The sequence below is a fragment of the Pygocentrus nattereri genome, chromosome 3 (assembly GCF_015220715.1).
Source record: "Pygocentrus nattereri isolate fPygNat1 chromosome 3, fPygNat1.pri, whole genome shotgun sequence".
NCBI lineage: Eukaryota > Metazoa > Chordata > Actinopteri > Characiformes > Serrasalmidae > Pygocentrus > Pygocentrus nattereri.
Window position 1 is genome coordinate 37,801,344 of NC_051213.1, and position 27,565 is coordinate 37,828,908.

Here is a 27,565-nt window from a genome sequence, read left to right on the forward strand (position 1 = left end):
TGGACTACAGCCTGCAATAGCAGGACTACAACGTGCACCTATAAGTGGACGTACGTGGAGCTGATTAAATAAATAAATAAATACAAGTGATAACAGTGACAAAACCTTGATGAAAGTGACTGTAGAATGAAGAGATGTTGCTAGTGCTCGGTGGGTGTAAGGTAAAGCTTAAGGAAGCCGCCGTGGTTGAGCAACTTCAGCCTAAACGAAGCCTTAAGCACTCCTTAAGATGACCGTTTTGTCCAGGCAGTTTTCTGACTGACATTTAACACTGACGCTGGTGTATCCTTCCTCGGTCTAGATAGCGCAGCGCTATTGACAATGAAATGAATTGAAAAGCCACTGGCTCCCTCTGGCGTCTCCAGCGCCAACACTCACCACTGCGCCAAACCGCTGAAACGTCTCTGCCACCCAAAACCTGATCGGCAGTCACAGCATATTTCCACCACTAGAGGTCGTTGTCGCCACCAGATGGGTTTTCGCTCCCTTGAACAATAAAATCACTTGTCGCGAGGCAGCGGCTCTGTTTTCTTTCTACCCGTTTTCAGACAAACCCGCCCTTATACACTGGGATTGGCTAATCCGGTCCATCTTCCTGCGCTATAATTGGCTAGCCGTATCCAACGGTCCACTAGCCAATCCCAGCGCACGTGATGGCACGAGGCTAGCCAATCCCATTGCACTAGGACCGGGCTGGGCGGAATACGGGTAGGGAAAAAAAACAACGCGAGGTATGAGCATCCTGGGCAGGAGGAGGCTGAGGAGGATGCGTCTGAAAGGCAAGGCGCCTTCAGCAACCATCTGTACATGTAAAAACATGGATGAATAGACATGGCTGCTGAAGTGGGAAGGGAGATGTAGCTTTGAGGATGCCATCCGTGCACGTTTCTCACTTGCTTCTCTTTCTCCTCTTTTCCTTCGTTGAACGGAGTGTGTGCAAATCTGTCGCGGAGAATGGAGCCCTCGGTGAGTGAGCACACATGCTGCAGCAAAAAGAAAAAAAGGGAAAACACAGCAGCCTCCACGCCCATGCCTTTCGCTCGTGCAGGCTTATTGTGAATAATGTACAGTTCGGAAATGCGATTGCGTGCAGGTGCTTGGTGAGATCCTGTTCTGTGCTCGAAGCGCGCCTAAAGGAGAACATGTATGTTGGGGAAAGAGACGCCTCGACCCGTGGCTCACGGCTCATTGTGGGTTTCAGGGCTTTGGTCCGATGCAGCGTCGCCACGAATTCTAATGGCACCTCCTCGCGCCCTGAAGGTGTCAGTTCACACTAGGGGTGTTTGTTCGCTCCTGAGTGTTCATTGCGAGACGCCGTGTGTGTTAATGTGACTGTGAAGGTGATTACTCAGATCTAACCTGGGTGTTCACTGTAGGAGTTCTAAGTAGGGTGTGTGTTAATGTGACACTGTACGTGTGAATTCAGCAAAATGGGTCTTTATGCCAAACTGTAGCTGCATGAATTCCAAACTGTAGTTCATTTCACACCAGCTGTTACTTCAACACTGTGGTGTTAATTCAGCACTACATGTATTTGAGCTCTTGAGGGGTTCCTTCTGCACTGTAGGTTTTCAGCACAATAGGTGCCAATTCAGCACTAGCTGCTTGAATTCAAAACTGTAGGTGTCTATTCAACACTGTACGCTAGGTGTTAGCACTGTAGCTGCTAATGTAATGTTTAGGTGTTAATTCAGTACTGTTGGTCTCAATTCTGTACTTTAGGTGCTCAGTCAGTGCTGTTGTTTTTCATCAATACTGGGATAATATCAAGCCATAGGTGTTCGTTCAACACTGGGTGTTTGAATCCAACACTAGGTGTTCATTTAACACTGTAGCCATTAGCACTGCAGCTGCTCTTGTGACAATGTGGGTGTTAGACAACGCTGTAGGTGTTTATTCGGCACTGTATGTGTTTAATGGAACGCTGCAGGTCAGGGGTGGGAACCCGATTCTTCCACAGTTTAGTCATTTTTCTGCTCAAACCTACCTCATTTGACTGATGAGTTGGCCCTCGGTTCCCCACCCCTGCTGTAGGTGTTCTTGTAAAACCCTCAGAGTCGTACGGCCACAGTGGGTTTATTTGTTGCATGTGTCAGTTCTTGAGAGGTTTGTTGCAATACCAGAATTTTGGTTTTGATCCCGATGTAGCAAGTATCAAACGTCACAGTGCTTGATACTACAGAGCCCCACTGGTAACGTCCTGTATAAATAAAAATAACCTGTAGCCACAACTTAGTAAGGAGTGGGAACAAGATAATTAAATCATGACCACGACTTAGTAATGTGTGGGAATGAGATGCTACTTTGTGGCCACAACTTAGTAAGGCATGGGAACGAAATTCAAATGCGTGACCATGACTTAGTAAAGTGTGTGAATGAGATCCTACTGCGTGGCCACAACTAAGTAAGGCATGGGAAAGAGATCCAAATGCGTGGCCATGACTTAGTAAGGCATGGGAATGAGATCCTAATGCATGGCCATCACTTAATAAGGTGTGGGAATGAGATCCTAATGCGTGGCCAGTTTAGTAAGGCATGATGTTGTTCCCACACCTTACTAAGTTGTGGCCACTACTTAATTATCTCATTCCCATGCCTTACTATGTCGTAGCCATGCATTAGAATCTCATTCCCATGTATTAATAAGTCTTAGCCATGCATTATTTTTATTTATGTGGGATGTCACCAGCAGGGCTCCGTGCGATACCAAACAATACAATGGCAAAAAATAAAGAACTTCATTGTCAGAAGGCCAAATCTGCATTGGACACAGAAAAAGTAGCATAGTTAAAATCCCTGAATTTTGTATTTAGTCTGATTTGTATCAATGCAAAACTCAGAGGCTAAATACGTTAAATCAATTCAATAAATAAAATAATTGCTTAAATATTGAAACACAACCTCATTAAACATGTTCTGATGGAGTAACAGCGAGATGAAGAAAGACAGTGTAGCCGTATTTACAGTACACTGTGTTCAAATCAAATACAGTATGGCTCATACCTTATGTTAATGGATTCCTACCGCATACGCCTGTTAGATATGCTAATGGGTACATCTCTGTCCATCCTAATCAAATAAGCATTACATTCTCTAAAGGCTCTTTAAACTTTAGAAGGGTTCTTCACAACTACGCATCTCATCTACAACAAGACTTTCTTAAAGCACAATTCAATGAAAAGTTCTTTAGGGAAGCAAATGTTCTGTGGCATAGCTGCAAAGAACTCTTTTTGGCACCTTTGTTTTTAAGAATGTAGGCAATATACAGTGTAATAATAATAAATACTTAAAGCATTGAAAGTACTGAAAGTCAGAGGATTGAATTGTTTGACACATTGCAGCATTGCATTAGAAAAGTATTGAACTTTTTATGCTTTGTGCACCTCCACTCTTGGAATTTGAGTGCATTCGAGTCTAAGCAGTGTGAAATTAAAAACTACAATAATTATTTAAGTTTTGTTAGACACAAATGAACACGGATAGGTCATTCAACAGTTGGAGTTTTCCAGCAAAGAGGAAATATTCAGTCATAATCTCTTTTTTCTCAAACCTGAAACATTTTGGGCATATCTGATGTGTAAATAGCGTATATCATCAATACTTAAAGAACACTGACCAACTATATGTTTCAGTACTAAGAAAAAATAATGAGTCATTTTTAATTGGATTTAGTGCAGTGCAGCTTATGAAACAGTAAAGTTATAGGATAGGATATTTATGTGTGGCACTACAGGTTCTATGTTGTCTGTTTCATCAAATCTCAGAAAAACAAAATAGTGTGATGCATATCGTGTACCGTCAAAATGTCTTGAAGTATTGTGATAAAATATTTTGGCCATATTGTCCACCCCTGTTTCTGACCATCTGTAGTTTTTAAATGAGTCATTGGATTGTCTCATTGTTAGACAGACGGTCCTAATACAGCCAGTGTATAATACATGATGACAAATATCCACATCAGTCATTCAGGTTCAGATCTTTTATGTTTGCTGCAAAATAAATGAGCAGAATAGTGAAATTGTGAACAACAGTCCGTATGCTAAAAATTCAAAAAGTCACAATACATGTTTTATGAAAAATAGCCAGGTTCCCCAAACATAACACAGAAAAGAAAAACCATCATCAAAACCATGCACCCCTTGTATCAGAACTAAACAAAACTATTTAAATGAAAGTAATATGACAGTGTGAGTTTAAGACATTACTGTAAACTTACACTTTTTAAGCAGGGTCCTCTAACTGTATCTTTGGTATTTTGGTAGTTAATTGACTTGTGAAACATTCCAGGTGGATGTGAAATGATTGTATGAAAACTTACCAACTCAGAGTTCTTTACAGTGGTGATGATTTATTTTCTATCCCAAACAACAAAAGTGACTTTGTATGTTGTGTTGATGATGGTAAAATAGTGGTAAATTTGGAAAAAGTTTTCCTTACAATGTCCTGCATGTACCACGCTGCCATGAATTCTTTAAAAAAATGTGAAGAATACAATTTAAGCCTTTTCTCAAAATAATAAAACAGTGTTGCAGGCTTCATACAATGCTACCATTTTGTGTCATAACTTCGCTTTTAGAAGTATTAAACCTTTGCAGATGGCTCGTTCTTCACCACTGCTGTGAACAATTCTGACTTAGTAAGTTCCTCTAGAATGGGGCATTTCATGTCAAACCACTGAATGGGCGCAGCATAGCTAGTACCAATCAATTAAAATATGCCTGGATTAGCCCCAGTATTGAGCTTTTGGATTGAATCGGGACATCCCTGCTTACTAATGGCTTTTCCACTGGATGGTGTGATACAGTTACGAACCTCACTGCCAAGTGAACCCTACCATACCTGAGTGCTGGTGAACCTGGTTACCCTTCTTGCTGGGGTACCAAGTGTGCCGAGCCAGAACGCATAAGTGGAGCTAGGAAATGGCACAAGCCACTGATTGGTCAAGCACTCTGAGAATTGTCACTCAAGTCAGACAGCCACCATTAAAAAAACACCAGCTTCCCAGCTTTGGTGGTTGATGGACAACTGCAAGTCAAACATTCAGTTGTTTTTCCGTCACGGAAAATTCTAACACCGCCAGTGTCAAGAGTTCAGTTTTCCCAATTTTTTTGCCGTAACCACAGCAATGAAACAAACTGAATATTGATTTTTTTTTTTTTTTTTTGACAATTCAATTGCAGACAAACCCATTATTATACAGCAAAAAGTAAGAGTACAGAGATCCTCCTGCCTTATCCTGCCTTAAATGAACCAATAATACCACTGCTAAAGCTTTGCTCATATAATTGTTCATTTTCGTTGGTAACGTTGTCACCATTGCTGTTTTCATGCCGCCTGCAGTCATGTGCCTCTATGAGGCGCTTTTCCTCCACCCCAACATGTGAATGCAGTCTGACTCTACCTATGACTTAATCAGTGCTGAAAGCTCCCTTGTTTTTGCTCTTGCTGTTTGTGTTTACTGTTACTAGTGTTGTGAGAACAAAATTGTGTGACACAGCCATGCATACTTGAAACTCAGCCAGGTATTTGACATTTGCTAGTTCTGCGGCCAGTTTTATTGCACCACCCAGTGTAAAACACCTTAAGAAATACACGTATTCACCGTTAATCAGGGAACAGTTTCTGAAAACAATGGCGTAATGTTCATATGTTTCTCTTGCAGAGGTGCAGGTGAGGGTTCAAGTGTTCGATGGAGGTGACCTGTCACCCCTGTCCAAAGCTGCCATCGTTGTCCATGGCAACCAGAGCACGCTGGCCTCCAGGCAGGCAGAGAATGACGAAGCAGTGGTTGTAAATTTCCTGTACCGCACAGGCACATGGGTCATCATCACAGCATCTCACAAAGATTATGTCACCAGCTCAGTGCCCTGGCATGCCAACAGAGTGCCGTGTGAGTAAACACCTAAAGAAATGAGTCTTACAATTTTTCTCAAAAACAACTAGTTGTTGAGATTTTTAAAAATAATAAGTCTTGGTGTTTTTTTGTGCTGTTATTTAGATCTTATGATGAGACCTGAGCTCAGCTCTTTTAAATGTTGTGGACAACGATGCGTTTCTCTATGTCCACTTTTCTCCCTTTAGTTTGGGCAGAATACTAGCTCATGCTAATAGTAAATTGCAGTCTCATGCTAATATGCTAAAATACTAATTTGCAGTTCACCTAAAATAATTTGAGCACATGTGTTGATTAAATATGTTTAGGTTTATGGTTGTACAAAACCATGTAGAACCCTAAACTAGATTCAGTTCTGTGCCCCGTAAAGGCTATAAGACAGGGGTGTCCAATCATATCTACAAAGGGCCGGTGTGGGTGCAGATTTCTCCAAACAAGGAGAGCACACCTGATTCCACTCGTTTAATCATATAGTCTCAGTCTTTAAACAACTGATTATGTGTGTTCTGCTTTGTTACAACGAAAAACTGCAGTCACACTGGCCTTTTTCGGTTAAGACTGGACACCCACTACTATAAGTATTTTTCTGCAAAGCTAGAAGCACAAATTTTTTTGGTAAAATATTACATATATTGTCTTTATACTGTTAAATACAGGTCGGTATGGCTTTATAAATTACACACTGTGCAAATTTCACATACTGTCCCAACTGTTTTGGAATTGAGGTTGACCAAGACTTGTTTAGCACAGGTCATCCATCACTCCATCCCAGCATGAGGTCTTATTTCCCCTTGTGGCTGTAATAGCAACTGCAGACACATGGAGCCGCTGTAAACGGCTCTGTTTGGCTGGATTAGTTTTGGATTAAATATGGATTAAATTGGGATTATTGCTGGTTAGTGGGGCATTAGGTGGTTAGAGCATATTAGGTCAAGTGGAAGGACTGAATCTTGCTACACTTTATTAAAAACAATAGTGAAAGGGTCAGATTTTGGCCTTTTGTGTTGATTGAGAGTAGAGCTGAATGGACATGTTGGGCTAGACTGAATTTAGTGTGAATTGTCCTTGTATAGTGTACACAAATGAATATATGAATGAGATTTGTTTCACTACATTACACATGTGGAAGAACATGAATTTTGCATAGGTGACTATATACTTACATAAGATCTAAGATGTTGTATAGTGCATGTGAAGATGGCAGACAGTCGTGTGTGTGTCTGACTATTTTACAAGTATGCTAATCTAGTATCAGCATCTCATGTGCACTTATTATCTGTTAAATCATGTTAAGAATAGAAGCACCAGAATTCTCACGTGTTTTTTTTTCTCTGTCTGTCTGTCTGTCTCTCTGTCTCTCAGTGTATGCCTCTGTCAGCCTGTATTTGTTAGCCCAACGACCAGGAACACTCATCCTGTATGATGACGTCATTCAGGTGTTCCATGGCTCTCCTGGTAAGATATGCTGATGATGGCAATGATGTTGATAATTAGTATTATTACATTATACAGTAATACAGTATTTTTTGTCCTTTTAAGATAATGAACATTTTTCTACTTCTCTTTCAAAATTGGGAACACCAAAACTAAAGATGAATAAAGTTTCACATACAACCTCCTATTCGGCCTACAACAGATATACTCCACCCATTATCTCATAAAATTTTTTTTACCCGATTTATCTCCCTAATTTAATCATCTCCAATTCCACCCACTAGTTAGGACTCCCTCAATTATGCGATGCCATCAACGTTAGGAGGGTGAAGGCTAGCACAGGCTTCCTCCGAGACCTGTGAAACCAGCCACTGCTTCTTTTCGAACTCCTGCTCACGCAACATCACTGGACAGCCGAATGCGCTCGGAGAAAAGCGCCAACCGCCAGATCTGTTACATCAGCTAACAGACTGACTAGCATAATGTTGAGTGATTGGGGAGAAGGGAGAGCCATCCTACCCACCGAGAGAAAGCGAGGCCAATTGTGCTCTCTTGGACTCCCGGTTACGGATGGCTGTAGCATCACCAGGGATCGAACTCACGATCTCCTGATGATAGGGCCAACGCTTAGACGGTTGCGCCACTCAGGAGCCACATTTTGCATATTCAACTGTGAACAAAACTAAATTGTGTCGCTGAACTTTATATGAAGTTATTTTGGACAAGAGGTGCTATGCCGAATTCTGGCTCGCCTGCAGAATCTGGCTCCACTTTGTGTACATGCAGGTCTCTTAGGCATATGGATAACTAGATGTATGCTGTAGCTTCCGTATGCCTGCGTGACAAATGAATAGGACGTGGAATTGGGCACTGTTGTCTACAGTGACTGCCCATTGCATTCAGATACACAATAAATTCACTTTTATTGTTCATAGGAAGTCATTCTGTGTCCTAAGTTTGTGCAACCTTAATTAACATTAACCCAGAAACTGTCCAGCAAGGAACAGGGGAGAGGGCTTAATTTTGCATGATAACAAATGATCTGCAGACTGTATATGTACACCTACATAGTGGATCTGTTATGTATGTGCAGCTCATATAGTGGCTAGGGAGTGATATTACAGTGTTTCTAGTAACGTGGACAATTAGTTTAGTTTATTACAACAAAACAGTAAAGGAAACAGAATATTTTTCTTGAGCTCTCTGAAATGTGTGCAGACTTCCTTACTGTCTTTCTCTTTCTCTCGCTCACATTCACTCACAGACACCAATATACCCATGCATTCCTTTAGCCTTGAGCTGTGCATCATTGAGCCACTACCATTTCCTGCTACTGTTGCCATAGCAACGACAGCAAGATTGTTTCTGTTGTTAACCTTTTTTGGGCATACATCCTCACACTTACAGAAATATTCTACAAGAGATATAAAACACGAGACACTAAAAGACGTTCACTGAACTGACACTCAGTAGTTTTTGGCGTTTGTGTGTTTATGTGCATGTGTGTTTGTTGAAACCGCTAGATATAGCACTGAGAAACCATCTGTAGGCCTTGGTTAAAGGGGCATTCTGGCCTAAAACTAGAGCTTAAGCAATACCCATCAATTTTATCTTTTGAATGACAAAAATGGAATGAAAATGGATTGTGCTTAATGTGACCAAGGACATGAACTAACGAGGTGAGAGAGGTCCATTGTGATTTCGGACTTTAAGAGACTTATTCTGTGGAACTACTGGGCAAAAACAAAGACGATTTGCTCTATAACACAGAACACTGTTTGCTGCTGTCCAGTAAGCATTTATGATATTAACTTGTTATTGCATTCCTAATTGGACCTGCAGGTGGGCGGAGTCAGCCATGGCTGCACATTCCAAGGCGGAGCTTGCAGCTGAATACCTCCTTCTCCGAGATAACTGCAGTTTTGACCACTGCCAGAGATATGAGTGAGATCAATGCCTTCCCCTACCTCGTGGCCTTGGAGCTCAACACCACAGGTCATACATCATAGATAGAAAGACTCATTAATGTTATGTTACAACCCAACGTAAAAAATACCATCCATATATTCTGAAACTGGCAATAACATGCTGATGATATCAGTGTAATTTCTTTTCTGAAGCACTGTGTGAATTTGTGTGTCTGTGTGTGTGTTTTGTGAGTAGGAGGAGAGAATAGGTGGACTGATCTGACAGCAGTAGCAGCGGTTAGCGCTCAGCTGTTTGACCGAGACGGCCATGTGGTTCAGGTCACCGAATCCATTCATGTCTCTGTTCCTCTGCCCTCCGACTCACGCGTCCGCTCCCCAACCAGCATACCGGTGTGGGTGTACAACACTAAAACAGGTACACGCACATGAACACTCCAATACAGAAATCTCGCTGACAACTCTGGGCTGGCTGTATTTGGATGGTAGTTTTCTCAGAGGATGAACCCGTTCGCTGTTTTACCATTACTATTTATTATATTTGTACAGTTTCTCTGATTGATTTCCATTGTTTGACTGTTCGTTTTTATCTTCTGCCATGATGAAAATAGCATTGACCTCACAACAACTCAGCCAGTCTGTGCTGCATTTAAATGTACCTGACTTATTCTTCCTCTGTCCTCAATAAAGCTGAGAGTACTTGAAAGCACCACAAGGGCAAAACTGTAATGACATTCTATTAGATGAAGTACTGAATTTAAAAAATACTTAAAAGTTCAAATCCTAATCACTAAAGGTCGCTGCTTCAACAATAACGAGAAACAGTCAAATAATGAATATGTTGTTTGTAGGGCTGTTAAAGGCTTCATATGCTGGTGGTTAAGCTAGAACTGAAATCAAATGCTAGCTTAGTGCTAACAAACACTACGCATTACCTTAGGGCTGCTAGCAGAAATCAGCATTATGCTAGTGGCTAATCAGAAGGGAACTTACAAAGTGAATTATAAATATGTACAATATAGGCTTGTGTGTGCTGAAATAACTTCTGTCCTGCTGTTAGGAGCCATGTGCTCCTAATGAATACGAACGCTAAATCCATTATCTGTAGTCTAGGTTCTCCAAGAAGAATGAATTCATTCAACCTGGCTGATATTGAAAAAAGAATCCTTTCCACTCAAAGAAATGACAAACGTTATTTGTGTGTTGTATTTCTATACTATTAACAAAACTAATATATCTATTAAAACTCTAAGAATCAAGTCTAGTTTGTAAAAAAAATGTATTTATGAAATAAATAAATAAATAAACAGCAAGAGTATCTAAAATGTACAATGCTACACATTGAATGTACATTCTACACTAAATTTGTGTTATTTGGGCCCAAAAAGCAGTAAATAGTCACAATTTCACAATAAGTAAATAGTAATCATTCAAAATAATAATCAATCCGAGATCAATAGGATAAATAAACAGAAAAATATTTCTAATGATTATCTAATCTTAATCAGTTCCCCTTCCCTGAGGGCACTCAGTTGCTACTGCCTTTCCACAACATAAAGTCTCTGTCCCTGATCCTACAGATGGTGAGTATCGGGAAACTGTGTGTTGTTGCAGCGAGTTGATGATGCAGAGATGATGATGTGGCTCAATGAGGGAAGTAGGGCAGTCCATGTACAAGCATTCATTCAAATGTCACTCATTCAGCACTTATATATAACTACCAGATAATCCTAAGAAGTCCCGTTCTAAGGAAGAGATTTTAAATTGTAACATCGTTTGCAAGTTATATGGTCTCTACCGTTATAGCAGCAAAGCACCTTGCAATATAACTACTTTACACAGCTCTAAAATATGCATACACATGAAATAATGGAACACTTTACCTTCAGATTCAGAGACTGTTGCTTAAAATGTCTAATATCAGTGTCTATATCTAATGCTGCATTAACTCATCCTACTCAGCAGGATCTGTCTGTGTATCAGGTGCAAAGTCACAAAGTGTTGTGCCGATGAACAAAGTACATGCGTGTGTGTGCATGTGTGGATTGTCTTCTTTAAGAATGATCTAAATTATTTGGAGACTTGCTCTGCTACACATTTAAAAAAAGATAAAAACAAAAGATAAATAAAGTCCTTCAAGGATTATTTGCATGATGAAAGGGTTCTTCAGATTGATGGAAAATGTGCTGTACATGGTTCTATATAGAACCTTTTTAAAAGGGGTTCTATGTAGCATCTAAAAGACTTTTTCTTGACATTGACATGTATATAGAACCATCTACAACTCATTCTTCTTCACATTCTTCAGTTCCTTTCATGATGCAAAATGCTTTGAGTGTTCATGGTTCTATATAAAACCATTTCTTTACTAAAGAACCCTTGAAGAACCATCTTTTTAAAGAGTGTATCAGTTCTGCTAATGAAGAAGCTACAGTTTAAAGAAAATAACACAAATTGACTGTTTTTAACCAACATTCTATAGTTTGCATTTCAAGGGACAGTACAGCAGTGTGATTGTGCTGTTATGTCAACATCCCCAACATCCTTTACATTCCCCTAGATTACAACTAGTGAATATCAGCGTAAAATATTGTGGTTACAGCAGTTGGTCAGAAAGTGGCATTGGACGTAATACAGCTGCTTGTAAGAGTGGATGTTGCACAAGCCAAATGCTATTAGGTTCAGAGTCTTAATTGTGGATGAACAGAGTTCTTGTCACAAAGTAACGTCTGGCCCTGCGAGATTAAGAATTCATCATCATCTCATTGTTTTATTGTTTTCTTGTTTTGAAGAGTAGTGCTATAGATGCGTAATGTTTCTCTATTCCACTAATCAGCATGTGCTTGACACATAGCAAAACAGATTCACACAAAGTGAACCTCATTAATTTATGCAGTCAATCATGTAAGATGTGAACATATCAAATATGGATATAGTAAACAAATGGATACACACAAGCACAAATATACACACATGTGCATTTTAAAATCCCAAGACTGCTGTTACTCCATGGATAGTATAAGCACATCCGCTGTTAAATTCTTTTCTGAACCTGAGAACAAGTAAAGCATCTGTCTATACATGAAAACTTTTGTTCTCACTGTAACCCACCACTCAGATGATGCTGAACATGAGTAGGTTTCCATTAATGAGCATCATTAAGGGTGCTTTCGTTCTTTGCAGGCCTGTGGCTGAGGAATGGGACTGGGTACATTAAGAGAGATGGAACTCATCTTACATTGGACTTCATGGCCTCACGACTTGGCTATTGGATAGCAGCCTTCCCTTCTACATCAGGTAATGTGCACACTAACATGTATTCAAAGATCTCCAGCTTGAAACAGTGCTTGAAATCTTGTCCCAAACCTGATGTCATTTTGGGGGAGGGCATAATTTCCCAAACATTTGACTTGGGATTAGGTTCTTCACAGCCAGTTTCCCATCTTTTAACAGATTTTGGCCTTATTTGTAACAGTGCTTTAGTTTTTTTTCACTCTCCGAAAATGCTGACATTGTTAACTATGGTAGGAGATATGTATTTTATTTAATGATGTTATTATAATATGTGTATATCATGCGATCAAAAAACGATAGGCCGCAACATGGGCTCATTTATATTTATATTACGTTTCATTACAAGATGTAGCCATTGTGTAGGGAATGTACCTTCAGGGAAGAGCTTGTGTCTAAAATAATAATAATAAAAAAAACTAAAGCATTTAAGAGTAACTAAACCTATACCTAAAACCTAATCTAAACTAAATTGAAACAAAAATATAGTCAGCCACCATAACTGCCTGCTCCCTACCTTTTCCACAGTCTTGTCATCTTTAAACATAAAAATGTTTTTCCAGACTCACCATTACAATGAAAAACAAGTAACAAGCAAGCAAAGTTTATTTATATAGTGTCATCACAAAGCAGCTTTACAGAACAATCAGCATTATAGAAAGAAAATCCAGGTCCAAGCCCCCATGAGCAAGCCACTGGCGACATTGGCAAGGAAAAACTCCCTAAGAGCAAGAGGAAGAGCCCTTGAAAGGAACCAAGACTCCGAAGGGGAACCCATCCTCCTCTGGTCGACACTGGATAGCAAACATTGTTAGTATAAAGTATTACAGTATTATAGTACAAAGCGGGAAGAACAGGTGGAAGAAGAACTGGTTTATGGTTAGGCAGCGGCGGCAGCAGCATCTGAGCGTGAGGATTGCACAGCGTTGTACAGCAAGAAGCTCAATGGTGGTCAAGTCGGTCCAGAGGGTTGGTGAGCAGTGGCACCCGATTAGGGCAGAAGAGGCAACAGCATCAGACGCACAGGATGGGCAGCTGTTCAACTCAGCAAAGAAAGGAAAAAACAGAGTCAGTACTGTGATGAGTGACTGATCACAGATTACAGTATAACAGAGCAGCTGAGACTCTGTCAGGTCTAGATCTGACAGGGAAAATTATTTACCAAAGGCTTGACTATACAAGTAAATTTTTAGACTAGTCTTAAAGACTGAGGCTGTGTCTGAGTCCCGAACATTAACAGGAAGATTACTACCTTGTGGAACACCATACTTTACTTTTGCAAGGACAGATGATTCACCATTTACATTAACAAACTGATATTGATCACTGAGGTAGGATCTGAACCAGGAAAGCGCTATTCCCGACAAGGTATTCTAGACTATATAGTAAGATAGCGTGGTCTATTGTGTCAAATGCTGCACTAAGATCGAGGAGGACTAACAAAAACACATTTCCTTTGTCAGAGAATAATAAAAGATAATTTACAATTTTTACTATTGCTGTCTCTGTACTATGATGTGGCCTAAAAGCAGACAGACTTTTCATGTATATGATTCCTATACAAATACAAACTTAATTGTTTTGTTACTGCTTTTCCCAAGATCTTGGATATAAGGAGAAAATCGAGATAGGTCTATAATTTGATAGTTCGCAGGGATTGAGGTTAGCTTTCTTAATCAGTGGTCTAATTACTGCTAGTTTAAAAGTTTTTGGGATGTATCCAAGGCTAACAGAGGAGTTTATTATTGACAGCAGGCTTGGTTATTTCTGGCAAAAATTTTTGAGTAAACCTGTAGGAATCGGATCTAACATATAAGTAGAAGATCTTGTGAATGAAACTATTTTAACTAGTTCATTTTATTGAAGTAAGGTAAATGATCCCAGCCTCTCTGCAGTGATTATAATATCCTCAAGATTTAGACTGGCATTATAAGGCAGCAGGTTTGTAGAGTTTAACTGTGTATTCTGAATTTTCTGCCTACTTTTTTCAATTTTATCACTAAAGAAATTCATAAAATCATTGCTACTACAGGCTAATGGCATTATTCTTGTTGTTTTCTATGAGAGAGGAGAGATAGGCTGAGCATGCTGTAGCAAGTGCTCTTCTATAGTCTATAAGGCTCTCTTTCTAGGTGGACTGGAACACTTCTAGTTTATTCAGGCGCCATTTTTGCTATAGTTGTCTGGCAGGCTGTTTTAAAGCTCGAGTATGATCGTTATACCAAGGGGCGAGTTTTTTCTGCCTTAGTATTTTACTTTTTAATGGAGCCACACTATCTAGAGTAGATTGAAAAGTATCCTCTAAGAACTTGGTCATAATATCTAACTCAGTAGGATTAGATGGACACCTGACAAGCTGATAATTGCGGAAGGTTTCTGATAAAGCTACCATCTGTGGAGGAAGTTATAGTCTGCTTAACATGATAATATAGTGATGAATGCACATTACCACTAAAGTGAATTTCATATGAGATTAAATAATGGTCTGAGACTGCTGTGCTCTGGGGAGAAAGAATTAAGTCAGAATTAAGTCTAAATTGTGGTTGTGGTAGTATGTGGGCCCCTTTATAATTTGGGTGAAACCTACAGAGTCTATGATGGATATAAATGCCTTACTTAATGCATCTTGATGATGTCAAACTGGATATTAAAATCTCTGACAATTATTATTTTACCTGAAAATGTTATTAAACTTGATAGAAACTCTTGAATTGAGAATACGGCCCGGGCAGCCAGTAAATTGTAATTAGAGAATAGGAATTTTGATTTGTTGCTTGATCAAGTATATTAAGTAAAAGAACTTCAAAAGAAGATCATTTATAGCCTACTTTCACACCTAAAGCTTCAGTATGGATGGTTGCTATACCTCCACCCCAGCCGCTTAAACGAGGGCTATGCACATAGCTGTAGCCTGTGGGGGTGGCTTCATTCAGACTAAGGTATTCATCGGGTCTAATTCACGTTTCTGAGAGGCACAGAGCATCAAAATCGTGATCTGTAATAATTTAATTTACAACGACGGCTTTAGATGCAAGAGATCTTATGATAAGCAGTCCTAGTTTTAGACCAAAGGTGCAGTCATTGCAAAATGGTGTGACTGGTCTGATATTAATCAAGTTACTAGAGCAAACTTTTCAAGGCTTTTTGATGCTTTGTTTTATTCGGGGAACAGACACAGTCTCAATTGGGAGGAACCTAAGTTGTGTCTCAAGGCAGTTTGTGATATGAGCATTTATATTTATGAATAAGTATTTTTATTAACACTTGCCTTATTTACAGTATAAGTGCTAGCAGTCGCCTTATTTTCAACAGTAACGCTAGCATTATTAGCTGTACCATTTCTATTTTTGCGGTTCTATTTTTGGCGCTACTCCTTTACAAGGTGCTGGATGGATTTAGATATTTCACACTCCATTTCTTTCCACCCTAATAAATCACACTCCCAGCAACATTTAGCCCAACGTCTCTTATGGTTGTTCCCAGATGTTTTTGTCACAAGATTACATCTAATCCCACAGGACTAAAAATTCATAAGAACTCATTGTGACCTCATTGTTTAGCTGTTTTAAGAGGAGCTGTAGAAATACTTATTATGATCAACCTCCTAATTTGTTGTCCAGCTACTCTGACTAAACCCAAATAGAAAGAGAAACAAACAGACAAAAATACAAATAGCTACCTTAACTCTCTGTTCAAAAAGTCATGTCAAAGGGGAAAGAATACTTCTACTTTACTTTTATTGATCCTACAAGAGAAATTTGAAGGGTTAGACGTCTTGCCGATAGGAATACACAATCAGCCCTGTGATTTGAACCTATAACCTTCCAATTACCTGCTGACCTCTCCTAGCACCATGCTACTGGTCATGGGTTTGCTTAGTACTACATACTACTCCTACTACTCTAACAAAGGAAATTCTAATGGTGATGCACTTTTATTACCTACAGTGTATGCAGTTTTGGACACAGCCCATGGTCGTGTCTTGTCCATGGCATAGGCTGTGAACTCACATCACAGTATAGCACCATTATAGTATTACAGATTTTAAACTAACCTCGAGTACTACAGAGCTGCTCACAATAGCGTATCTGAATAAACTTGATATTGCACTTTAGGCCCAGGTTTGTCTCATCCAAGCCTGAGGGACATTACAGCCTACCATACCCTCTTTCTGCTCTCCATACTGGGATCTCTGGCTCTCCTTGTACTGGTACTGCTCTGTGTCCTCCTCTACTACTGCAGGTCTGTGTATGCTTTGTCAGTTTTTGTTATGTAAATTTTCTATTCTTTGAATGAAAAATATTATCCAACCATTTACATTGTACCTTGTAAAAAACATTACTATGACAAGACCTTTACAAGGGCTCTGACACATATCAGCTCACATCCATCCTTCTCTCTTTTTTGCTCTTTGTTTTTGTCTTGCTCTGAATCAGACGGAGGTGTCTGAAGCCTCGGCGTCAGCAGAAGCAGGTCCAGGCCTCATCTGCTCTTTGTGGCTCCAAAAGAGACCAGGGCACCTCAACCTCTCGTCTAAACCTTATTTGTGGTGGCCATGTTGAACCTGCTGCATCCAATGGTGATCTTGATGCCAGCAAATCTGACACCTCACCCTCCCGTGAATACAAGAGCGCAAGAGAAGAGCTCTCGAAACATGTACCGGCACATAAACTCCGGCATTCGTCCAAGAATAAGCAATCAAAAGGGGCCCAACGAGGGGGTGAAAGCTTCCCCATGAAGGTACATCGCTCCACAGAAACAAGCAGCCTTGACAGCACCCTTCTCCGTGATGACTATGGGCGCAACTTCAGCCCAGATGACAAGGATCATGACTACCGTCGCAGACATGTTGTCAACGACAATCGTGGGTACACAGCAGATCCACCTTCTCCACCCATTCCAGACAAGCCCCCTGAATACTCACAAGTTTCCCAAGGCCCAGACCTCCTAGCTCGTCCGACGTCGCTGAACACACAACCTGGCCAGATCATATTCTGCAGCTCTTTGGATCAAATGACTGAGAACATGTATCGGAGCATGGTTCCAACCTTGGTTATCCCAGCACACTACATGCGGCTGTCTTCTGAGTTCAATGCCTCAGAAGCAAAGGACAGCCAGGGCCAAGCTGAGAGGGAGAGCCAAGGAGGTGCAGGTAATGGTGTCTGCAGTGGAATCCAGAACCAAGGCCAGAGCCAGGGATCAGGCCAAATGCAAGCTCAGCCAGGGGTGGGGTCCCCAGGTGGCTCGGATGAGAACATGTGGGCATCTGGAGGTCCATCAGCACCAGTCCATATCCCGGTCCTCTTTAATGACTCCACCATGGCACAGATGAATGGAGAGCTTCAAGCACTTACAGAGAAGAAGCTCAGGGAACTAGGCGTGAAGCAGCACCCTCGTGCCTGGTTCATATCACTCGATGGGCGTGCCAATGCTCATGTGCGCCACTCCTACATAGATGTCGGCTCTGAGCTAGGCCACAGTGGAGCAAACAGTAGCAACCACAGTGCTCAGAGCACCCTCAGCGCCCCCGCTGGCACCAGTAAGGATTGCAGCCCAGATACAAGCCTTCAAGATACCCCACATGAGCGGAAACAGGCCTCCGGACGTAAGAGTAAAGAGGAGCGGCATGGAAGTGGACGTAAAGGGCATGGAGGGAATAGCAGCAGTAGCGGGAAGCAGTATTCGAAGCTGCCTTACCATGACCCTTTGGATCTCAGTAGTGGTGTCGGCCGCATGGGGGCAGGGTCACCGCTGGAAAATCCACTGACTCCCCTCCTAGATGACGGTCCTGAGGAACCACGAGGGTCAACGATGCCAAGAAGGGGTCGCAGCCGGGGGAACAGCTCACGTAGCAGCAACAGTGAGACCCAGCGTGACTCTGTCACCAGCCCAGAGGATGAAAATGACCCTGATGACAAAGATGAGAACAAGAAAAGCCCATGGCAGCGTATTGAGGAGCGACCACTCATGGTGTTCCATGCCAAGAAGTAAAATAGCAGAATATACAAAGACCAGGCCTCCACAAAATAAACACAAGCATTGCGTTCAAATTGGCATTTGTTAACAAAGGTTTGTTAGCAAACTGGTTAGTCAGATTTCAGCATCAGAATCTTTTCAATATCCAAATCTTGTCAAACTGAACTTAATCAAATAGCATCACGTCACATGCCATAAGTGTAATGTGGAGATGAGACTTGTAAGCAGAAGAGAACGATTGTTCAGTTTGAACACATACAGATATTACACAGCTGGGTCATGTCTAGCTGATGTCCATGATGATAGTGAGTAACAGCTTTTTTTTACTGTAGGTACAAGAAAAAATATGTTGTAAATGTATCATATGCAAAGAATAAGCACAAGATGATATACCGGCCCAGAAAAAGAGGATACATTTCAGGAATCATCTGTTTACAATCAAATATGGGGCATTTTTTTTCAAACAAATCACAAAACTACATCTAAACCTGTTTCTTTTCAGTCTAAATGACTTGGAGATAATCGGCGTACCGTGTCCAGAGGAAAAAAAAGCTTCTTCATTTATACTCCTGAAAGTGGCTTGTTGATGAACTGATCTTGGAAAAGAAGGCTAGACGTGCCGTGGAGTGACAAATTTCTACAAAGGAACTGGATGCTGAGTTTTCATAAGCCACCCCTGATGTTCTAATGCAGTATTCCTCTGTACCAAAAAACCTCTTACCCTCTTTTCTTATCCCATACAACCACATTTTTATATACATGTACACAGCATCCCAGTACCGACAGGAAACAGTAGGTATTTTTTTTATCGTACCTTGTTTTTTCTTTAACTGTGGTCAAAGTTTTGGTGGCAACAGATTAATATATTCTACAGCATACATGTGTTACATTGTAAACAGTAAGTATGAAGTACAGTACAAAAAAAAATATATAAATCTAAACATTCCGTTACAAACATTCCAACTGACAGCACTTAATTATGTTAACGACCTAGACTTTATATTGTTTTGTAGTTTATTTGATAAATGAACTGTACTGAACATCTATATTTTATGTGAGCCATTGTAACTGTGATTTATGTGTTGAAGCCATCCTTTTCTAACTGAGCTATGTCCTATTGAGCACTTTCCTTCAAAATGGTATTTGATAGGAAATATAGACCTGAAAACAGTTGTATTCTTTTTTTTTTTAAATAACATTTAAGGTGAGGTTTTGGAAATAACTGATTCTTTATCAGTTACTTTTTCTTCAAGCTCAAGGGATCTCTTGGAATGACTGTTTTGAACAGTGGAGATGAACGTATGGTTGCTTACCCTGATGTGATTCTTTGTTAATCCTATATCTGTCCCAGACTCCTCCATTAACCCAAATTTAGATGTAGAGTTCCCCTCCAAAATGTTGGGATTCTGTGTATATGTATGATAGCATATATGTGCATGAGATACGTAGAATAGGATAACGGTTTGTTTTATGACTGATGATTAAAATTCAGTCCAGTTTCTGATAAAAGTGTAAAAGCAGGAGATCACTCTATCTGGTACAGAGGGTGATTCACATTCTGCCATTTGAAACGTACCATTTGGGATAATAGGCCCTGGCCAATATTGAGCATGTTCACTTGTAACTGGGCCAAGAACATTTGATGTTGCAAAAACGAGATGGACTAACCTAAAATGACCCTGGCCTGCTCCAGAAGAACCTGAGTAACACCATTGATTCCCTGATTAGCAATCAGGAAACATTTGGTGCTGTTAGCTAATCTCTGTTTACTGGTAGCTGTTAGCAGTTAGCTGCCAGTGTTTTCTATTTCCATTTTATGAGGATGTTTGACATCCTTTTACTCTCTATTTTACTCTATATATTAAGTACTATGTCTTGGTGCTGAGATTTTTGAATTTGTATCCATCGCCCACATGTAACATTTCTACGACAGTATGACAATACATGTGCACTTGCCTTTTTAGTGGGGTGCATAATTTGGTAGGTTTATCATTTTCCTATTTTTAACAGCTTACCCAACCCTTAATCAGCTTTTTACTTTTCATTAAATTTATTATACCCTGTCATTGATTTTATAATCATTCCTTAACCTTTTTCTTGTCAACTATAGATCACTTATCCTTGTGAAAACGTGTGGCCTGCTTTAAATGGGAAGGCCTACTTTTAAGCAGGTGATATTGTAAGCCGCCTTAGCACCATTTACTGGGCAATACAGGTGTGGTTTCACTGTATGACACAAACATCAGTCACCATGTAACTGCTGATTGCAGAACTACACAAAGACAATGAAGTGCCCATGCTGAATAACATGTCAATCACAACCTAGACATGTCGCTATTAGGTCTACTGGCATGTCAATGGCATTGTCTGCAGCATTAGCACAAAAGACCACTCATTTGCACCGGTGGAACACCAATGTAGTGTCACATTGTTCATTTGTTTTTATGTTTTTTAATTAATTTATAGATTTTTTTTGTTAAACAAAAAAGTAGTCTGCAAGTTCACTTTGACAGGGCCTCAGTCTTTCTTCCAGGCTCCAAAGTAAGAAAGCCATTTCATAAAATGAGCAAAAGAAGCACAGTTTGCTTCAGCTGTTCTCTCAGTGTGGCTTGATTCAAGGTAGCGAGAACCAATGTTCTAGAATTTTTACAAGCTACAACAAATTCTAGAACTCTAGTTGTTGTGGTTCTAGGGTTATGTCTCAAATCAACCTCTATGTCCCTACTAACCGAATTGCTACATACAGAATGAAAATGCATGACCTGATTAGGTCATAGAGTGTGGTCTTTACTGGATTTCCTGGAACAATGAGATACACACACTCAGCTCCATATTTATTTGTGGACTTTTTAGTTGTCACAGTATATTGATGTAATGGAGTTAAATAATAAACTCAAAGACAGACTCGCAGCTTTAATTTGAAGGTTTTCACATTCAAATCAGGTGAATGGTGTAGGAATTACAACATTTTCATACATAGCCCTCCATTTAATTTAAACTGTAATATGCTGTAATAACAGCATAATAACTTCCGAATATTTATGAATCTGAAGTGTGCATAAACTACACAATGACTTTTAGCAGCAGTAAACTTACAGATAACTGACTGACTGCCTAGACAGGCATTAGCAAACATATAGCAAATGACCTAATGGTCAACAAAAGGCTGACAGCATATTACATACTGCATATTACATACATTACATACAACATTTTATAGTTCTAGTGATAACTTATGTTGGACTGGATGGTAACATGAATCCCATCTTAAAGTACTTTTTGTTGGTGGTTTGTTTGATTTGAAATGTATCCTTAGATACTGTAGATCAGTTGGAGCACATATTTATACCCTGATATTTTGAGGTACATGGATGGATTTCTTTAGGGGTTCTACTGTCTAGGTCAATTTCTATGCACTTAAAAAGATGGTTCTTCAAGAGTTCTTCAGTAAAATTATATATAGTCTATATAGAACTAAGAACCAAGATCAAAAAAACCCTTGCATGATTCAAGGATTCTTTGCAGAGTGCGAAGAAGAATGTTGTAGATGGTTCTGTATACATGTCAATGTCGAGCTTGTAACACTAGAAGAACTCTTTCAGATGCTACAAAACACCCTTGAAGAACCATCTTTTTTTAAGTGTGTGGCAGAGCAAGTCTTCAAATCTTCTTCTTCTTCTTTTGGCTGCTCCCATTAGGGGTCGCCACAGCGGAGCATCTGCCTTCGTCTTGCCCTATCCACTGCCTCCTCTACTACTTATCTCCATGTCCACCTTCACTACATCTATACACCTTCTCTGAGGTCTACCTCTTCTCCTTCTACCCGGCAGCTCCATCTCCAACATTCTTTGACCAATATATCCACTATTCCTCCTCAACACATGTCCAAACCATCTCAACCTGGCCTCTCTAGCTTTATCTCCAAACTGCTCCACCTTCACTGTCCCTCTGATCTGCTCATTTCTAATCTTGTCCATCCTTGTCACTCCCAACGAAAATCTCAGCATCTTCATCTCCGCCACCTCCAGCTCAGCCTCCTGTCTTTTACACAGAGCCACAGTCTCCAAACCATACATCATAGCAGGACGCACTACTGTCTTGTAAACCTTCCCTTTCACTCTTGCTGCTATCCTTCTGTCACACATCAGCCCTGACACCCGTCTCCACCCACTCCATCCTGCCTGCACCCTCTTCTTCACCTCTTTTGTACACTGTCCATTGCTCTGGATAGTTCACCCAAGATATTTGAAGTCATCCACCTTTACGACCTCTACTCCTTGCATCTTCACCTTTCTACCTGCCTCCCTCTCATTCACACACATGTATTCCGTCTTGTCTCTACTGACCTTCATTCCTCTCCTCTCCAGTGCAAACCTCCACCTCTCCAGATTCTCTTCCACCTGCTCTCTACTCTCACCATAGATTACAATGTCATCTGCAAACATCATGGTCCATGGAGCCTCCTGCCTGACCTTATCTGTCAACCTTTCCATCACCATTGCATGCAAGAAATGGCTCAAAGCTGATCCCTGATGTAACCCTACCTTCACCTTGAAACCATTTGTCACTCCAACTGCACACCTCACCACTGTTTCACTATCCTCATACATGTTCTGCACCACCCTAACATACTTTTCAGCTACACCTGACTTCTATACAGTACCACAGTTCCTCTCTTTGTACCCTATCATATGCCTTCTCTAGATCCACAAAGACACAATTTAGCTCCTTCTGACCTTCTCTGTACTTCTCTACCAACACTCAACGCAAAAATGGCATCTGTGGTACTCTTTCTGGGCATGAAACCAAACTGCTGCTCACTGATCTGGACCTCTCGCCTTAGCCTTGCTTCAACAACTCTTTCCCATACCTTCATGGTGTGGCTCATCAACTTTATACCTCTGTAGTTACTGCAGCTCTGCACATCACCCTTGTTCTTAAAAATGGGGACCAGTACACTTCTCCACTCATCAGGCATCCTCTCACTCTCCAGGATTTTGTTAAACAACCTGGTTAAAAAGTCCACTGCCTTCTCTCCTAAACATCTCCATACATCCACAGGTATGTCATCTGGACCAACTGCCTTTCCATTCTTCATCCTTTTTAAAGCTGCCCTCACTTCCACCTTACCAATTCTCTGCACTTCCTGATCCACTATCTCTCCCCCCGTTGTCCTCCTCTCTCTCTTGTTTTCCTCATTCATTAGTTCTTCAAAGTACTCCTTCCATCTACTCAACACTCTCTGTTCACTCACTAGTACATTTCCCTCTCTATCCTTTATCAGCCTAACCTGCTGTACATCCTTTCCAGCTCTATCTCTCTGTTTAGCCAAACGATACAAGTCCTTTACTCCTTCTTTACTGTCCAGCCTCTCACACAGCTCATCATAGGCCTGAGCCTGTGCCTTTGCCACCATTCTTTTCGCTATGTGACTAGCCTCACAGTACTCCTGCCTACTTCCTTCATCTTTCTGGTTATCCCACTTTTTCTTAGCTGCCTTCTACTTCTGAATACTCTCCTGGACTTCCTCATTCCACCACCAACTTTCCTTGTCTTCTTTCCTCTGACCAGACGAAACACCCAACACATTCTTGCCAGTTTCTCTCACCACCTTATCTGTATATTCCCAGTCCTCAGGTAGCTCCTCACTGCCCCCAAGGGCCTGTTGCAATTTTTCCCTGAACTGCCTGCAACCATCCTCCTCCTTCAGCTTCCACCATCTAATCTTTGGCTCTGTCTTCACTCTCTTCCTCTTCTTTGTTTCTAACCTCATTCCCCTGGCACCACTTTACAATCTCCAATCTCCTTTAGGTGGCATCTCCTGCTAAGGATATAATCCACCTGTGTGCACCTCCCTCCACTCTTGTATGTCACCCTGTGTTCTTCCCTCTTCTGAAAATATGTGTTCACCACAGCCATTTCCATTCTCTTTGCAAAATCTACAACCATCTGACCTTACGCATTTCTGTCTTTCACACCATACATTCCCAGCTACTCTTCATCCCCTCTGTTCCCTTCACCAACATCCATTGGTGTCCATTGAAGTCTGCACCAATCACCAATCTCTCCTCTCTAGGGACACCATCTACAACTTAATCCATCTTACTCCAAAATTCCTGTTTCTCCTCTAACTGACAACCAACCTGTGCTGCATATGAACTGACCACATTCAAATTTACACCATCAACCTCCTACTTCAGGCTCATGATCCTGTCTGACACTCTCTTTACAGAACACTTTTCACAAGCTGTTCCTTTAGGATTATCCCTACTCCATTTCTCTTCCTCTCTACACCATGATAGAACAGTTTGAATCCACCTCCAATGTTCCTGGCCTTGCTTCCATTCCATCTGGTCTCCTGGACACACAGAATATCTACCTTCCTTCTCTCCATCATGTCTGCAAGCTCTCTGCCTTTACCAGTCATTGTCCCTATGTTCAGAGTCCCTACCCTAACCTCCACACTCCTGACTTCTCTCTCGCTGCCTTTTAACCCGCCTTCCTCTTCTCCTCTTTGATGGTCTTCGACCTACAGTAGTCCAATTTCCATCGGCACCCTGCTGGTTTACAGCACCGGAGGCGGTCGTTGTTAACCCGGGCCTCGACCGATCCGGTATGGCAATCATCATTTCAACTGAGAAATTTAAATAATTAGGGTTAATAAAGAGTTCTTTAGGTTGATGGAGAGTTTTATGTTTATTTTTTACTATTACAAGCTTGATGTCATAACAACAGAAGAACCTTTTTGGTGCTATATAAAACGCTTTCCAAAAAGGTTCTATATAGAGCCATCTACAGAAAATTCCTCATCAATCTGAAGAATGCTTTAGTCATGCAAAGGGTTCTTTGAGTGCTAATGGTTCCATATAGAACCATTTTCTTTACCAAAGAACCCTTGAAAAAACATTTTTGGTGTACATTGGGACCCCCTATAAAATGTCTAAATACCCTGTTGGATTACCTGAAAGGGGTTGATTTGAGACACACCACAGGTTTTTTTAGTCAGTCTGAGCATGCTCTTAATCCTCTGTGGTGTTTACTTTTCCCGAGTATGGAGTCTGTGAATGATTCTACGAGCAGTGGTGCTCTCTCTAAATCAAAGCCATTCTCTCGTTCTCTCATTGCTACTAACTCTCCATAGATAATATATCAGTAAGCCTTTGTCAATGTATATTAATAATGTGATGTGGTTACAAGTGCTCTGAAAAACCATTATGTTTGTGTAAATAGTTTTCTCTTTATTCTGGAGTGAGTTTGACAATTTTCAACCAATTGTGCACATTCTGGATCTGTTGACTAGGTCAGTCTTGAATTGGTTCAGTCTAGTTTCGGTGGAGTAAAGTCCGTTCGCTCGAGGCAGTTGATGTTTTTCGTTTTCATTTACGCGAGCTGTCTCAGTAACAAAGAAGCCAATACTCGAAAGCATTCTGTGTTGATCATTTCATTAGAAAAGGCCATGAAATTGTTTGCACATAAAAGATCAATTTGATTGTGAACCTTCTTCCAAATGAAAATAAACTTGTTTACATATTGATTATACACTTTCTTTGTTGTGGTACTTTCTTGTGTGCACTGAAAAGCGTCTACTGTCTATGTCAGAGCAAATTAAATCCTAACAAATTCTACATTTTTACATGTATTTTATTTTTCCCTCCTTCTTATCCCTTTTTAACATTACATTATGTGTGGTTGACATAACATTTGTCTGGAATTATGTACCAAAAATGGTCATAATTCATTTTACATGACCATTCTCCAAATTTTCTCAATCCCTTAGAATGAAACTGTTTTTGACAGTTTGACTGTTTTTGGTACCATCCTTTTAAGATTGATAGAAAATGAGCACTGTTCTGATTGGTTGCCCTGTACTGGGCCACTTTCAGAAAAGCACTCAGAGCTGAAACACTCCTTAGAACTTCAGTATGAATAGGTGGAGCTAAAGGCTATAGGCTCAGTTGGTAGACATGTAAATGTGTTCGTTTTTGTGACATCACACAATGGATTGAAAAAGGGCTGTTTTTGCAGCTTAATTTCCATTTGTGGACTGTATGGACTTGGGAGAGAATAGTATGTCTTGGAACCCAATAAATAATTTGGTTTTCCATTATATGGGCTCTTCAAATAAGCAAGTTTTTCAGCAATGATATGATAGGTACTTGAGTACTGCTGGAAATACATTGTTAATCTTACCTTCTTTAAATCAGCTGAAGATCTAGCTGAAACTTAGATGATGACATGTAACTTGACATGATTTGGACTGAGAATGAGTTTTAATGTGCCTGAAGGCAAGCAAGTTATTTGCTAACAGACTCCAGAATCCAGTAATGCTTCCTTCACATCCATTGAGCAGTAATGTATTTCAGCAGAGGAGTGTAGAATTACCATAAGACCCACCCTTAGCCAACTTCTTGTTTTATTGTCTCAAGTAGAATTGGCTACCAAAATGTATGAGGTATAAAAAAGGTATGGAAACAGATCTGTTCCCTACAGGGTTGGCATCTCTCAACACAGGAACCAAAATTTTAAGATGCTACTTTTCTCCTTTTGTGATCCATTTGATTTGGTCTTAAACAGAGGGATGTGCACCGGTACTCAAGTACTCGATTAACCGTTTGAGGTGCAAATATTTGAATATTAAAATAAGCGTATTCATTCAACTCCAGCACAGGAAGAACACAAGTGAATAAACACGATCACGTTGCCAAGTATGACACTGAGAAGCTGAGAAGGAAGTTATTGCTAACTAGGCTAGTCTAGATGATGTCATCCAAGTCCACAAAATAAACAATAAATAAACGTGGGCACATCATCCATTGTGGAGAAAATACCTTGTGTAGAAGACAACGAGTCATCAGCGTCCAGTGTTGGACCCATTATCTTTAGTTTTAACTCAGGCACCCTTCATTGCTCCTCTAACATGAAAACTCATTCTGCATTTTTCGACTTTGTTAACAGTGCTGGTCTCATCACAGAAACCTGTTTTTTTTTTCCATTTTATTTCAGTCAGATGTTGTCATGACTCTCCAATCCGCCATGAGGCAGCAAC

The 27,565-nt window shown here is 40.5% G+C and overlaps 1 protein-coding gene across 1 annotated transcript; it reads left to right on the forward strand.

Moving 5' to 3' along the window:
• Nucleotides 1-740: 740 nt before the first annotated feature.
• LOC108429189 (protein FAM171A2) lies at nucleotides 741-22,259 on the forward strand. Its single transcript, XM_017700752.2, has 8 exons — nucleotides 741-966; nucleotides 5,663-5,890; nucleotides 7,256-7,348; nucleotides 9,170-9,322; nucleotides 9,491-9,670; nucleotides 12,436-12,549; nucleotides 16,659-16,785; nucleotides 16,980-22,259. The coding sequence occupies exons 1-8, from the start codon at nucleotides 870-872 to the stop codon at nucleotides 18,532-18,534; spliced, it is 2,547 nt and encodes an 848-aa protein (XP_017556241.1). The 5' UTR covers nucleotides 741-869; the 3' UTR covers nucleotides 18,535-22,259.
• The last annotated feature ends 5,306 nt before the right edge of the window (nucleotides 22,260-27,565 follow it).

Coding starts and splice junctions, on each gene's coding strand:
- LOC108429189 (XM_017700752.2), top strand. CDS start 870: ATGCCATCCGTGCACGTTTCTCACTTGCTTCTCTTTCTCCTCTTTTCC. Junction 12,550..16,658: donor AGCCTTCCCTTCTACATCAG/GTAATGTGCACA, acceptor ATTGCACTTTAG/GCCCAGGTTTGTCTCATCCA. Junction 16,786..16,979: donor GTCCTCCTCTACTACTGCAG/GTCTGTGTATGC, acceptor GCTCTGAATCAG/ACGGAGGTGTCTGAAGCCTC.